This window comes from Pocillopora verrucosa, chromosome 4 (assembly GCF_036669915.1).
Source record: "Pocillopora verrucosa isolate sample1 chromosome 4, ASM3666991v2, whole genome shotgun sequence".
Lineage (NCBI taxonomy): Eukaryota > Metazoa > Cnidaria > Anthozoa > Scleractinia > Pocilloporidae > Pocillopora > Pocillopora verrucosa.
The window spans coordinates 11,248,451-11,262,033 of NC_089315.1; the positions used below are offsets into that span (position 1 = coordinate 11,248,451).

General features: G+C 35.3%; 1 protein-coding gene across 1 annotated transcript in view; it reads right to left on the reverse strand.

Annotated features, from left to right (window-relative positions):
* Window positions 1-563: 563 nt before the first annotated feature.
* Window positions 564-13,583, reverse strand: part of LOC131788927 (TNF receptor-associated factor 6-like) — a 13,117-nt gene continuing 97 nt past the window's right edge. Inside the window, exons 2-8 of the mRNA XM_066164732.1 lie at window positions 11,867-12,046; window positions 10,278-10,338; window positions 8,407-8,511; window positions 4,120-4,284; window positions 3,683-3,757; window positions 1,435-1,515; window positions 564-832 (exon numbers count right to left, since the gene is read on the reverse strand). Of these exons, the coding sequence (XP_066020829.1) occupies window positions 575-832; window positions 1,435-1,515; window positions 3,683-3,757; window positions 4,120-4,284; window positions 8,407-8,511; window positions 10,278-10,338; window positions 11,867-12,015 (894 nt within the window). The 5' untranslated portion in view covers window positions 12,016-12,046 and the 3' untranslated portion in view covers window positions 564-574. The remainder of the gene's footprint in view (window positions 833-1,434; window positions 1,516-3,682; window positions 3,758-4,119; window positions 4,285-8,406; window positions 8,512-10,277; window positions 10,339-11,866; window positions 12,047-13,583) is intronic.

The following is a 13,583-nucleotide window of genomic DNA, read 5'->3' on the forward strand; positions in this document are numbered from 1 at the left end:
GACCCGTAAGCGAAATGACCAGTTACCGTTTGATTGCTTCCAAACGTTCGTCAAAGCGCCACTAATAAGAAACTATATACACAAGTAAAAATCTACTTCAGTTCTAGACAATGAAAAAATGATGATCCACAGAATTTTTAACTGTCTAAAGCTGAAAAAGTTACCCTAAATTTGCAAAAAGCCAAAAATAGACAAAAACGAGAAGAGTTTCAGTAAACCAGTCAAAATTACTCTAAACGTGTACGAAAACTACCTGTGCAAACCTTGTAAAAACCCGACTACAGACTAATACCCAGACTAATTTCTAGTAAACTATTTTCTATCACACAGTGAGGATGGTAAAAACTACTCATGTGCTAAATTTATCACCGTTTAACTACATCACCATCACTTCTCTAAAAAATAGTCCATATTTCAAATATTATCTTCTACTAAATTTAACTCCATAACAGTACAATTTCACATTCATAACTACTTAAAGAAATTCCATTCTTATCTGTAATTAATGTATATATATATGTGCTAACCAATGTACTATCTATGCAGCGTGCAACTAATTAATAACCCCGTCTCCTTACCCACGAGATTTTTTCAATTTCTCCATATCTTCTTTCAGAAGACGGATTTCTTGGTAGTGGCTTTGGAGTGCCCAATCATGTTCTGCAATAACCTTTTCATCTGCAGCGAGACTTTCTTTCAAGGCACTTAACTCAGCCGCGTTAGCTTCCACGCGATGGTCATTCATACCTCTCTGATGTGGCAACACAAGCAACGAGTGTGGGACCACATCAGCATCCAAATGGGCCCTGAACTCTTTGGGATCCATCTTCTCCTGGAACAATTTTAAAATTAATTAACAGACTGCATCATGATAAACATCGCCTATTCCCCTTGTCCAAAAACTGACAAACCAGCTTTTAGCACGGAGACATGTCAAGAAAAGGCTTCTAAAACACTACGTTTTCAGGCGTGGGTGACTTGAAAAGTGAAGTCTCTTGTTTGGCAGTGCTTAGTTGTATCCTGAGATAAGTGTCTCAGTAGGCAGTTTTTCAGTTACCACTGTTTCACAGTGACGCGGGTGACATGGAGGCCGTCTAAGGAGATAAGGAGATTTTGAGGGCAAGTTTTCTTTGAGCAGCACTAACGGCTGAAGTAAACAATGGATAAATGTTCTTTAGCAGAACTGAATTTGCGGCCAGAATTCTTTGGGATGCTACTAAAGCATTAAGCATGAAAAACCATAAACAAGTGTGAAGGGGACATACTATTCCAGCGCTTTACTGAGGCATGAGATGAAATGCACTCAAGTTGATTTCCGATATAGTCCACATTATACTGGCGGTTAGAATAACTTCCAACATTGATACTCAATCTCGAAACGCTTTTATCTAAATTTGATTACTTTTTAGCATGAAATCAGGCTAACAAACTTACACAATGCTCACATCCGTAGTCTCTGTATGGACACTCCTTTTGTGTGCAATCACCGTCCTTTGCATCTTGATGCCTCTTTAACTGTAATGAGCAGACAGGTAATAATTAAAGCCCTGGGTGACTATATCAGGCTTCGTAATTGTTGCCACGAATAAATATCAGTCATCCAATGTGCTTAACTATTCTTTTCGGCTATCACAAAAGGCGAAAGCATGTTTGCTCCCATCAACAGTTCTTACAGTTTTAAATAAAAACTAAATAGCGGCTGAGAATCTCATGCTAAGATTCCTACTTTGCATGATGAAATTATAATTTGTTTTCATCTAGCCAGGAAGTGCAATCGTATTTTCTTTTTTATTTTTTTACATTTTCATCACAGGGGTCTTACTAGTGGAAATTAACATTACAAGTTCGCGATCGTTTATTCGGGAGGCCATCTTTGCCTCCTCCCCTTCCCTTTCCTTTTACAGTTTTGTGCAAAAGTAACGCAAGCGAAATGCGCGAATTTCTTTTTTTGTTCTCGCGAAAGTTCGAATGACAATTCGAGGCTTTTTGAGCGAATTTTCCCTTGAACAAAGAGCGCCATTTCGTCGAATTTTCGCTTCGAAACGAAAATTCAGCGAAATTTCGCGATAAAAAGCATCGCCTTACTGCCTACTGGTCGAAATTTCGAGCTGGATAGACTCAACTGTTTGCCATGCGACGTACGCGATCTATTCATCATATAACGTTCACGAAATACACGACAGTTCCTCCGCTAGAGTTAGGTCACGAATACAAACGATGAGAAATACTCGCCTAACTTACCAAGAATAAAGACTTTATGTTTCGTTTTATACCAGAAAAGACAAAACATTAGCCTGTTCTGATCAATGCCATCAGATGCTGCTGTAATAGTAAAATTTCCGCATCGCTTTTGACTTATACGAACAGTACACCTTTTTGGCAGATATGGTATCCGAATGTTTCTTTAGTTTTCGCAGATTACATTCACACATGAACAAATTTGAATCCCGTCATTAACGCGGGAAGTTTGGAGAGTGCGAAAGAAGATTCTAAAACTTACCTTGCAAGTAAGAGAGTTCAGCCTTGCAGCTTTCGCGATCTTCGCACCGTGGATGAATTAACGAGAATTCCTCGTTTTGCCAGCTTCTTTCGAATCTCCGCGCTCGTCGTCTCGTCATTCCTACGCATCTGTTGGTCTATGAAAGCTCTTGCTTCCATAGACAGCTTTTTCGGTCTCCCCGAGCGAGGTAAATTTGCTACGAAGCTATTAAGACACAGCTTCTTGATTAAGCGAGTGATGCCTGAAAGGCTCACTTGTAACCCTTCGCTTTTCAAGGTTTTAAATTTTCCAGCTGGATGGAAGCCCTGGCTATACAGGAGCTCGATTCGAGTTCTAGTATAGCTTGATATTTTTGGCATAATAACTACCAGAGTGCTACGAGATCAATGAATGAATGAGAGAATTGTTTACGAAGCATCGGTATACCATGCGTTGCCATGGTTGCGAACAGTTCACGACACGCTTCCTCGCGTGGAGTCTCGCCTACAAATTGGGAATTTCATGTGTTGTTATATGACAAAGTTATTCATAACAAATGGCGCCCAGTTGAAGTTCCACTTGCCTGGAGTGTTTGCGTGGTCGTTTATACTTAGACTCGAACACCTGGCTGTTCGGATCACATCAACAATCGAACATTTGTTGAGGTTTTAACAGGAAGGAGCGATAGAATAGTTACTTGAGTGGATGACACTGATTTCGAATTTTTTTGCAATGCATTACAACAATACATGGACTACACTTCGCTGTAATAAGTAGAGCGAATTTTCTCTCGAAATTTCGCACCGAACTTTCGAGAAGAGCCAACTTTCCCTCTTGAGTTCGCAACTCACTAGCGTCCACAGCGAAATATCGTTCTTAATTTCGTTCGCGGAAAGTTCTTTCGCAGCGAAATTTCCTCAAAAAGCCAGGAAATTCGTCGAAGTTCGTTTGCGTTACTTTTGCACAATACTGTAACTGTCGCCCTCCCCCTGGGTTCAAATCTCATTGAAAGCATTGTATAATTAACTTGTCGCCTCGCAGTTAGGTAAATATCCACCTTTTATACCCACCTCCACTTCGGTGAATAGCTCTCAATGAAAATTGTGATAATTAATCCCCCCCCCCTTCCCCTCATAAAAAATATAGCAATAGTAATATGTAACTGTAATATAATAATTGCATTCATGTGGTTGAAGTCTGTACCTCGCACAATTGAATGTTCTCTTTCCCACAATTTCCACAAGTAACATGTAGGTTTTCACAGCTTTCACTATGGTTCTATAATGTAATGAATGTTAACAGTATAACCATACAATGACTCAATCGCAGTGAAAGCTACGTGTTATGGAAGTCAGTCAATAAGTTTACTAAGTATCCTATTGGATGTATAAATTATGTTATAATTTCCTCTTGTATGTTTCTCTTAGGTTATACTCTTTTGGACTAGATCTGCATTATAAAACAATGAAAGCCCTTTCAGTCTTAATTGATGCAGAAGCTAAATAACTTGTTGCCTCTGGGTATCATCATGAGCAAAGGTTCCCCAAACAAGCAGGTTTCTTGGATACATTTAAATTTTATACATTAGCTCTGACTTACTAATTACTTGATTTTAAATGAAGCTTCCAGTATTTACTTACTGCTTGATCAGCCCACTTTATTGCCTTATTGCAGAAGTTGCAAACCACATCTCTAAAAGGACATTCCTCCTCTTGGTGCTTGGCTAATGTATTAAGTGGTACGTCTTTATTGCAGCCAGAATTAACACATGTCACTGGCCTCCACTCACACTCTTTGTAATGGTCCTATGAACAGATCAAATAACACCAAAATTTAAATGTAACGTAAATTTCATGCAAAAAAATATATAAATTCAGGACCCAAATGATCTATGAGTTGCCTCAGTCTTAGTTGACAGAGTTAAAAGTATAAAGTGACCCAATCTGATCAGGCCTAATTCAGCCTGATCCTCCAAGCCCAAGTGACTTGAATCTGAACTACCCTTGCGAACTGAATTCCCAGTTTTCTGGGAATTCTTAGGAACTCTTAGGAATTCTCAAAAATTCCCAATTATGCAAATGACCCTTGCAAACTGAATTCCCAGTTTTCTGGGAATTTCTGGGAATTCCTAGGAATTCTCAAAAAATCCCAACTATGCAAATTAACTCTGATTTAAAAAGCTTGGAATTACTGGGAATTTCTGGGAAAGGAAGACTCCAATTTTGTGAGGACTTGGAATCCCTAGGAATTCCTAGGAATTCTCAGCTTTACAAACTACCCATAATTTAAGAAGTGTGGAACTCTTGGGAATTTCTGGGAATTGAATTTGAGGCAATTTTAATACCCTGAGGTCCACATAAATTCTAAGAAATACTCAATACCTTGAATGTGAAGGTTTTAAGAAAAGGAGTAATTTCAGAGGCTTAAAACTTTGGCTCAATAAAAGGTATGCTATACAAAACTTACCAAGAGATATACATACATGTATATGTTTATAACTTAAAGATCATTAAATTTATTATTCAAACTAAGTTTTAGTAAATCTTTACATTAATATGGATTTTCTCATGAACCAGCTGTCAGTTATGTTAAATGGAAATTGCCAATTAATCCAATGTACTCATATCACAGATTTGCTTTCTTAAACCTCAAAGGACTCTTGGATTCCATGATCAAAAAATGTTTTTATTGTGATGCAAATTAATGTCTCATGTTCACTGATGTGCCAAAATCATCAAACATTAATTGGCTGTTCCTTGGTACACAACTTCCACAATAATTAACAATAATTACATTGTTATCTACACTTAAAGAACTTTGTTAGTTATGAACATAAGTTACTTCCCTAACCTACATTACTGGTTGCCTTTGTTAGAAAACCTTGGAACAGTCAAGCTCAGTTGCCTCAAACACTGTCAGAGACTTTTTGTTGACAATATTTTTAGTAGAAATTTCATGCCTTAGACAAACAAATTCAACACCTATTTTGTAATTAATCTTTCTTTTTTCATGATTGTTGTTGCTGGTTTTTCTTTCAGTTTTTTGCTCTGTTTTCGTGACTTATTGCTGTAATTTGTTTTGCTGTTTTTATTCTTACAAAACATTTTTGTAAGAGTTCCAATACTTGTGGATCATCCACACACTTTGCAAACATTAGGCATGCAGACAAGACAGAGGTAGTCAATGTTCCCTTTGAGAAAAAACACCTTTTAAATGACATCTTCAATTTACTTTATTTGAAACTCTGATCTGAAAATATTTGTCAACAAGACTTGTTAGAAGTGAGAAGTACCAACCAAGTTTCCTTTCATAACTTAATTTCTTAAATGTCCCAATCACTGGATCTCCCAAAAAGTATTACATCTTTTTATTTTTGGTGCAAAATACAAGTCCTTCTTTATATAAAAATGAAAATTGCAAGTCACACTTCAATAATAACAGCTCTTAAGTTTACTTGTTGTTCTTCTCTGTCTATCAGCTATCAACAAAATTGTTTTATACTTCGGACAGTGCATAACTATTTGTGGACCATAGTTCCAACGTACCTCTGTAATCGCATATAGTTACTTCTGTCTCTTGTACAAATGTTTCTCCTTTGTAAGACGCACTCTACTCTGTTGTCACTACTGCTTTAAGTTCAGTGGAGACGACTGACTGAGGAATCGAGATGGCGGTGTTGGAACATGTTGCTGAACGCTTGCTACGGTCAAGCTTTGTAGATTTAGGTACTGGTACACTGGGATCATCTATGTATCTCTTAGACTTCCTAATGTGGTATCCTTCCTTTATGAATATGAGGGTAAAAGACGATTTGTAGTCGCATTCAAAACTGTGATTGGCTTGTGTTATTTCTCACCTTTGCCATGAACACAACTCAAGTGAGTTTCGAGTCTTTTTTTCCTCAACAACGTTCGGCCACAAATCGTGCATTTGTAATACGATCGATTCTTGTCGATTACTTCTACATAGAGTGAACTCACATCATTATTTATATCACCAAGGTATCCATCATCTAGAAGCAAAGAACCGGTCGGAGAAGTCAAAACAAAGTTGTGCGCTTCTCTTAACACTGCAATCGGCAAGCCAGCGGATTCACTTTGCTAGCCAATGACAAGTCCCTAAAAGATCCACGTGATCATGCCCGTGATCAGAAACAAAGAAGACTCCATTTGGCGCTCATCTTTGAATGTACTTTTCATCGGTTGATCGTTTTTCTCAACTGTTTTGCTTAATATAACATTTCTAAAGATAGCTTTTATTGTGGTTCAATGGGAAAACGAGAACAGCGTGAGTGTTGTAAAAGAAAAGAAAGTCGTTGGCGCCGTGGAGTTAAAAGAAGGGACAACAGTTGACATCTTGACTAGTACAAACAAGGGTCGAGTGGCCATCTGTAAAGCTACGATTTTGAAAGTTTGTGGTGAGTAAAAAATTGCGATATTCGTTGCGTAATCAAAATCTTATAAAGAATAGATGTAGCGGGTTGAATTAAGCTTACATAACGCTCGGCGCAATTGAAACTAGAATAATTCTGAGAATCGAATCGGTCACTTAGTAAAATCTATGAGAGAGATGTACTAACTCCAATATAAAAGTAACTCAATATAACAGAGATTTCTCAATTTGAGAATCCAATGAATGCCCTTTTCCTCATAGCCATCTTAAAGGCCTGGTCTGAGCTTTAAATATATATATTTAAATATCTTATTTTTTTTCAAATTCAGATGTCATGGAACCCAGATACAAAATGGTCAAGCTTCTTGTAGACAACCTCATTCAAGGCCAACTCATTGTGAGCCCAGAAAAAAAATACAAGCAGCAGCTAAGTTTGCAGTTTAGGATAACTTCATTCTAATTTATTGTTACAGTTACTACAAGATTTTACTAAAACGATAAATTTTATTTGTCTGTAATTAACCCCTTCACTCCTAAGAGTGCTTGGTTTTCAAATATAATTTAAGATATTGTATTTTATGGAAAAGAATCAACAGATTTTATTCACAATTTGTGTCAAACCAAATTTAATGATTGATTAGGACTATTTTATATGAATAGCTGTAATTGAGGATTAATCCGTATGAAGTTTTCAAGAAAAGAAAAATCAAATTCCATCCTAATATTACCACACATTGATGTTAATAATGAATAAAAAATATTTTACATGTAAGCCTTAATTAAGCTTCTAAATAAATTTCATTGAATACTTGAATTTTAGCTGGGTTTTTTTAATTTAAAGTATTTATTTTATATCATTAGCCTCAAATTTTTGCTTAAAATTGCCAATAATTCTTAAACATTCCTAAAAATTCCCAAAAATTCCCAGAAATTCCAAGGAATTTTTTAGATTTACAGCTTTTCAGGGAAAGTCATTGGTTCTCTGAGTTGGAATTCCTAGGAATTCCAAGTCCTGTTGGCTATAAACTTGGAATTTCTGGGAATTTCTGGGAATTTCTAGGAATTTCTAGGTTTTTAGAACCAGAGTTGTTATGTTTGGGAATTCCTAGGAATTCCTAGGAATTCCCAGTCCGAATTTACTGGAAAATAGGAAAATCCTAGGAATTCCTAGGAATTCCAAAAGCCATTTCGCAAGGGTACTTCCAGAACCAGCATGGGGCTAAAAGTGATGTCTTTAAGATAACAAACTGTAAGAAAATACATTATCTGTGAAATGTTTAATAAATAAACATAATTTGATGTGTTATAGATGTAAATACCATCATACAATGAGTCCCACGCACCTTTCCTTCAGATCTTCCATCAAACTTTCATTTATCCTTCTTTTCTTTAATAGGCCCCCAAGACATGCAAATTTGGTGATTAATTATTACATTTTAAACCATAATGTTATTTGACAGGGAACATATCAAGCAACTTGATTTATCATATCATTTACGGCTACATGGTATTAAAAGTAATCTTTTTACTCTTACTTCCACAGATCTGACTTCACCAATCCAATCACATCCAGTATCTTTATTCAAGCATGGTGTAGTAATTTGCAGTATTTCTCTTCTCGTGTGATTGTCAGGAAAATACTGTCCATAGAAACCAAAAAAATGTGAACTTGCATAATATTCTCAATTTTCCAGCTGAACCAACCAAGTAGTACATTAACAAATGAAGTTGCACGAGCAAACATAATCTCCCTTAAAAGAATAAGATGGCACTTATAATTTAAGTATCCAGACATTTTAGAATACAAGAAATTATGTATTCATTGTGATCCCTGTGAGGACAATTTTTTAATTTAGGTTACATTATCAACATTATGAACTCACGTCTGTAGATACACACAATGTATGTTAGTTCCTATGTTACCTCTTAATATGTAATTACATTACCAACATACATACATCTTTTGTTTCTATGATCCGACTTTGATTTCTTTAATTAGTAAAGGACTGTTAACTGTACTGAACCCATAAGAATCCTGTCAGAAATACATCTATTTCCACCCGAGTTACTTCAGATGAGGACCATTACATGAATTAGTATGTATCATTTAATTTAACATGGTTAGAAATAAATGTGTGACCAAAAATTGTTTTTACAACAAACTGGAAGTCATTTTTTTTAATGTCACTAAGGCACATTGGTTACACATCAATAAATGTAAAAATGCATTTTGAAATCAGATGAGGAAAATAAAAGAGCATGAAAAAAATTGAGGGGAACAGATCTGGAACTTAAGTTTCAATCACTATTAATAATCTCTGCAACTTAGAGCGAGCAAGAAAATTCAGGCCATTGTATTTCCTTCGAGAAGTATCCAGGCTTATTTAAAATCTCCTCTAAATGGAGGGGGCTAATAAAGGAAGAAGGTGCTTAATCAAAGGGGTGCTTATTAAGTTAGCACAGCAATTTGACAAAAAATAAAGAAAAGATAATGCTTATTGAGGAATTCTGCATGCACATGGAGAAAAAAATAACTAGAGTGGAAATTGACTCCACTATGGTTGAAGCTCAAAAAGTTGTAAATAAAGTGGCAATTAATTAGAAACAGGTTTTCCTTGTATCCCTGCTACTTAAAAGAATTGAGGGAGGAGTGGGGTACTTATTGAAGAGGGAAATTTGTTTGGTAGTATGGCCAAGGGGAATTTTGCACTTATTTGGGGGAGGGTACCAATTAGAGCACAGGTACTTGTTCAAGGATACATGATATTTTAATTTCTTGAGATAAACCTTGCCTGAGATATTTTAGGACTTTTGCTATGACAGACCAACTACTAACTCCTTCACTTTGTTGCAGAGACCAGTTCAACTTAACCACCAAATAATTCTTACAAATCACAAGTCTTACAGCACACAAATTTTTTAAACTTTTACAAATATGACTACAAAATTTCAATAGATATCTTAGGAGGACCTAAAATCCCATGCATATAATTAAATTTATAATGCAGTCCACAAATTTTATTACACAGAATTCTCCCTCTTACTTGTACACTTAAGGGAGTTTGTTTATTTCATTATATTTCAAATATCAGAACTGGTAATCAGAAATGCTTCTTCCCACTAAAGGCTATAGTGATTATGCACATCATCATTTCCACAACATGCCTGCCTAAAACTTGTATCTTAAAATTGTACCTATTGTCTCATTTCATTCAATCCATTAAAAATAAAATTCCATATCTCTTAAGTCACTTGATAATGAATTTAGATGTCCATCAACATTTGTATGATAGTTATTTTTCCTAACTGAAGATGAAATTGTATGTACTCTTATTAACTAGGAAAAATGCATTAATATATAAGTTTAAAATAATGCTTAAGTAAAAAAGAATTACAAAACATTTACCCCTCCATTTCCAATTTGACTGCTACAATTCTGGTATAAACATTTGACTTCCTTTAACACCCTAAAGAAAAGGCCAGGAGAAAATCTGTTAGAACATATAATCAACTAACAACAACTTAAATCAAAATTATGTTTATATATACACAGTTGCAAATGGTTTGAGCACTAATTGGAATAAAGAAAAATATAAACTGCAAAGCCAATGGATACCAATAGTAGTTTAAATTTAGGGCCTGGGACACTGAGTTTGTTGCATGGCCAGATTGGGGTACCCGAGAGACCCTCTAGAAAGTAACAAATTACGGTCAACTCGCTGACGGACCAACTCGCCGACGGACCAACTCGCCAACGCCAACTCGCCGACATATAAAATCGAGTAGAGGCGAGTTGGTCGTCAATCCAATACAACTTATTAGAAGTTAAACATACAGAATATTAAACAATATTTAGTAAAAAAAACACTGGTGAACATTGGTGAACATCAAACAGAAGCTTAAACCTTGGTGAACATTGGTGAACATCACCAATGACTATAACAGCTTAAGACACGAACGAGTTATTGTGCGACAACAACACCGTAAAGACTCATCATGTCAATCGCTCAGATTTTTTAACGAAAACTTGGCTACACACAATAACTCATTCGCGTTTGAAGCTGTGAGAGTCATTGGTGATGTTTACTTCCCTTTATTCGCCTTGAGATCCTTATAAACTTTGTTGCAAATAAAAATAATTGCTTTTTACTAAAGATCTCATCTAGAAAGCCAAGTTTTCTTAAAAAATCTGAGCGATTGACATGATGAGTCTTTACGGTGTTGTTGTCGCACAATAACTCGTTCACGTGTTAAGCTGTTATAGTCATTGGTGATGTTCACCAATGATCACCGATCTTTAAGCTTCTGTTTGATGTTCACCAGTGTTTTTAACTAAATATCGTTTAATTTTCTGTATGTTTAACTTCTAATAAGTTGTATTGGATTGACGACCAACTCGCCGACGTCTCTACTCGATTTTATACGTCGGCGAGTTGGCGTCGGCGAGTTGGTCCGTTGGCGAGTTGACTGGTTACCGATGAAAGTAACTTCCTTTGCACTGTGTGAACTTCATTACTTTTATTCTTTCTTTAACAACTTTAAGTTGACAAATTAATTTTTAAAAAATTATTAATTATTAACAGTAATACAGTATTCATTATTCACAAAAATAAATGTTTGCATTTTATTAATGTATCACACAATAAATAACATATATATTACTTTGACACCTAAAAGCAAGTCGTGTGATCAAGTTACTTAAGGTTTGATGCACTTTGAGAATTTGGTTCAGTTAAAAAGTGATGATGTCATTCTGCATTATGGATTAATTAAATTCCTGAAAGCAGTAGTAATGTCTTCAAAATCATAGCCACATATAAGGTTTAATTAAACATTCATCACTTGTTGCAAAACAGCAATGCAGAGGTATGTATTTGGTGTGATCCCTGCCCATAATTTCATTTTAAGTATTACATAACTGTTTTGAAGAAAATCTTATGACACTAACCAAGCTTTTGAAATTTATTTGGCTTATATTGATAAATACACACTTACCGTTCATGTTCTAACATCTTCAGCAAGCAGTTTTCACAATAAAGGTGGCCACAAAGTGTTTGTACAGCATCTCTCAATAAATGACCACATGATTTACAATTAAACTTATCATCAATATTTGCAGAAAATGGAATTCTGTATCCAGACATCTTTAAATATTAAATAACTCTGTCTGTTAACCTGAAATAAAAAGGGAAGGGACGTTTGCTCAAAGTTGCTATTACATTTATTCACCATCAGTAAAATTATTTGGAGCAACTTGATTGCGTGTGAATTTTGAGGCTTTGGTAAAATTATCACAGAGAAGTAACCAGAGCAGAAAGACCAGCTGTAACTAAAATGATAGTATCACAAGCACAAGACAAATTCTAGGGTTAACTAAGACTTAAAACCTTCATCTAATATCAAAACATATTGCACACTATCAACTTCCAGTACAATTACTGGAGGATGGTCAAGAGTGTTTAAACAAAGTCATTTAATATTACCAAAAACATCAAGATTGCAAATGTTGATTCAATAAATTTGTACTCTTTCTTTCACATTAATAACGCCAGATACGGTAAAAATAAATATGATCGCCTGGAGATAACTAACTGCTCAAAGGTTTGCAATTACATGAACTGAAAGATTAAGATTCTAGCAGGATCTTACTAAATTGCAAGATCCTCATGTTGTATAAAAATATCGAATCACTTCGTTATTTTATTTTCCTAGCGAGATTTAGTTCTTTATCGATTCCTGGTGCATAAAATATCCATAAAGTACCTTTTATTACAAGATAAAACTAAACTTACTTATCAATATACATACTGGTACTTTCCAGTTTAAGCAGTATTACTTAAGTAAGTTTAATCATACCAAGAAACTGTCACATCGATCAAAGAATAAAACTTTTGAAAGTAATGTATAACTAAGAAATATAATTCAAGTGATTTACATCATCGTTTTTAGGGTTTTCGCAAGTCCATTCTGTTGTCATGGCCTTCTAATCTACAACCCGCTAATTGCTGGTAAGATTTCTCCTCGATGTTTATCTCGTTAAACAATTACAAAACTGACGGCTTATCAAGCACAGAACCGATTTCACATCAATATCAACTGCATATATACATGGAAACACAAACTTCAGATTAGGTCACGAATGATCAAAGCACTGAACTGTAACTATAAAGGACGCAACGCCATTTTGGATACAAAGAAATGCTTCGATAAGCATCATTTATTTCGCCTTCCTTGAAACAACAACAACGTTTTCAAGTACCTAACTAACGTACAGAAAGACTCCAGGAGGTAATAGAATCTCTTGAAATAAAAAATACATTTATAATGGTTAAGGAAAGCTGAAGTATCAAGTATATGATCCTGTTTAGATTTGAAAACCAAAAGCACACTATGCAAAGCCAAAATGGCCGCCACGCCTTTTGTTCCCGTTGTTATGTATCGCCACAAAACTCAGCTTTCGTTTTTGTTTTGTTTTGTTTCTCACTTTCTTTTAGAAACTCTCAGTGATGCTGGGGTCTGAAAATGTCATTACGGACGCTAAAATCGACGCATATTTCTGTCTCTAATAAAAGACTTGTCAATAAAAAATAACGACAGTTCTTATTTCTCGTCTTTGAGAGCACACAAAAAAAAATTGCATTAGATACAGTTTCGTTTTCGATCAAGAGTTAAGGATGAACACTTAATACCCTTAAAGAATGGTTTCAAAAGG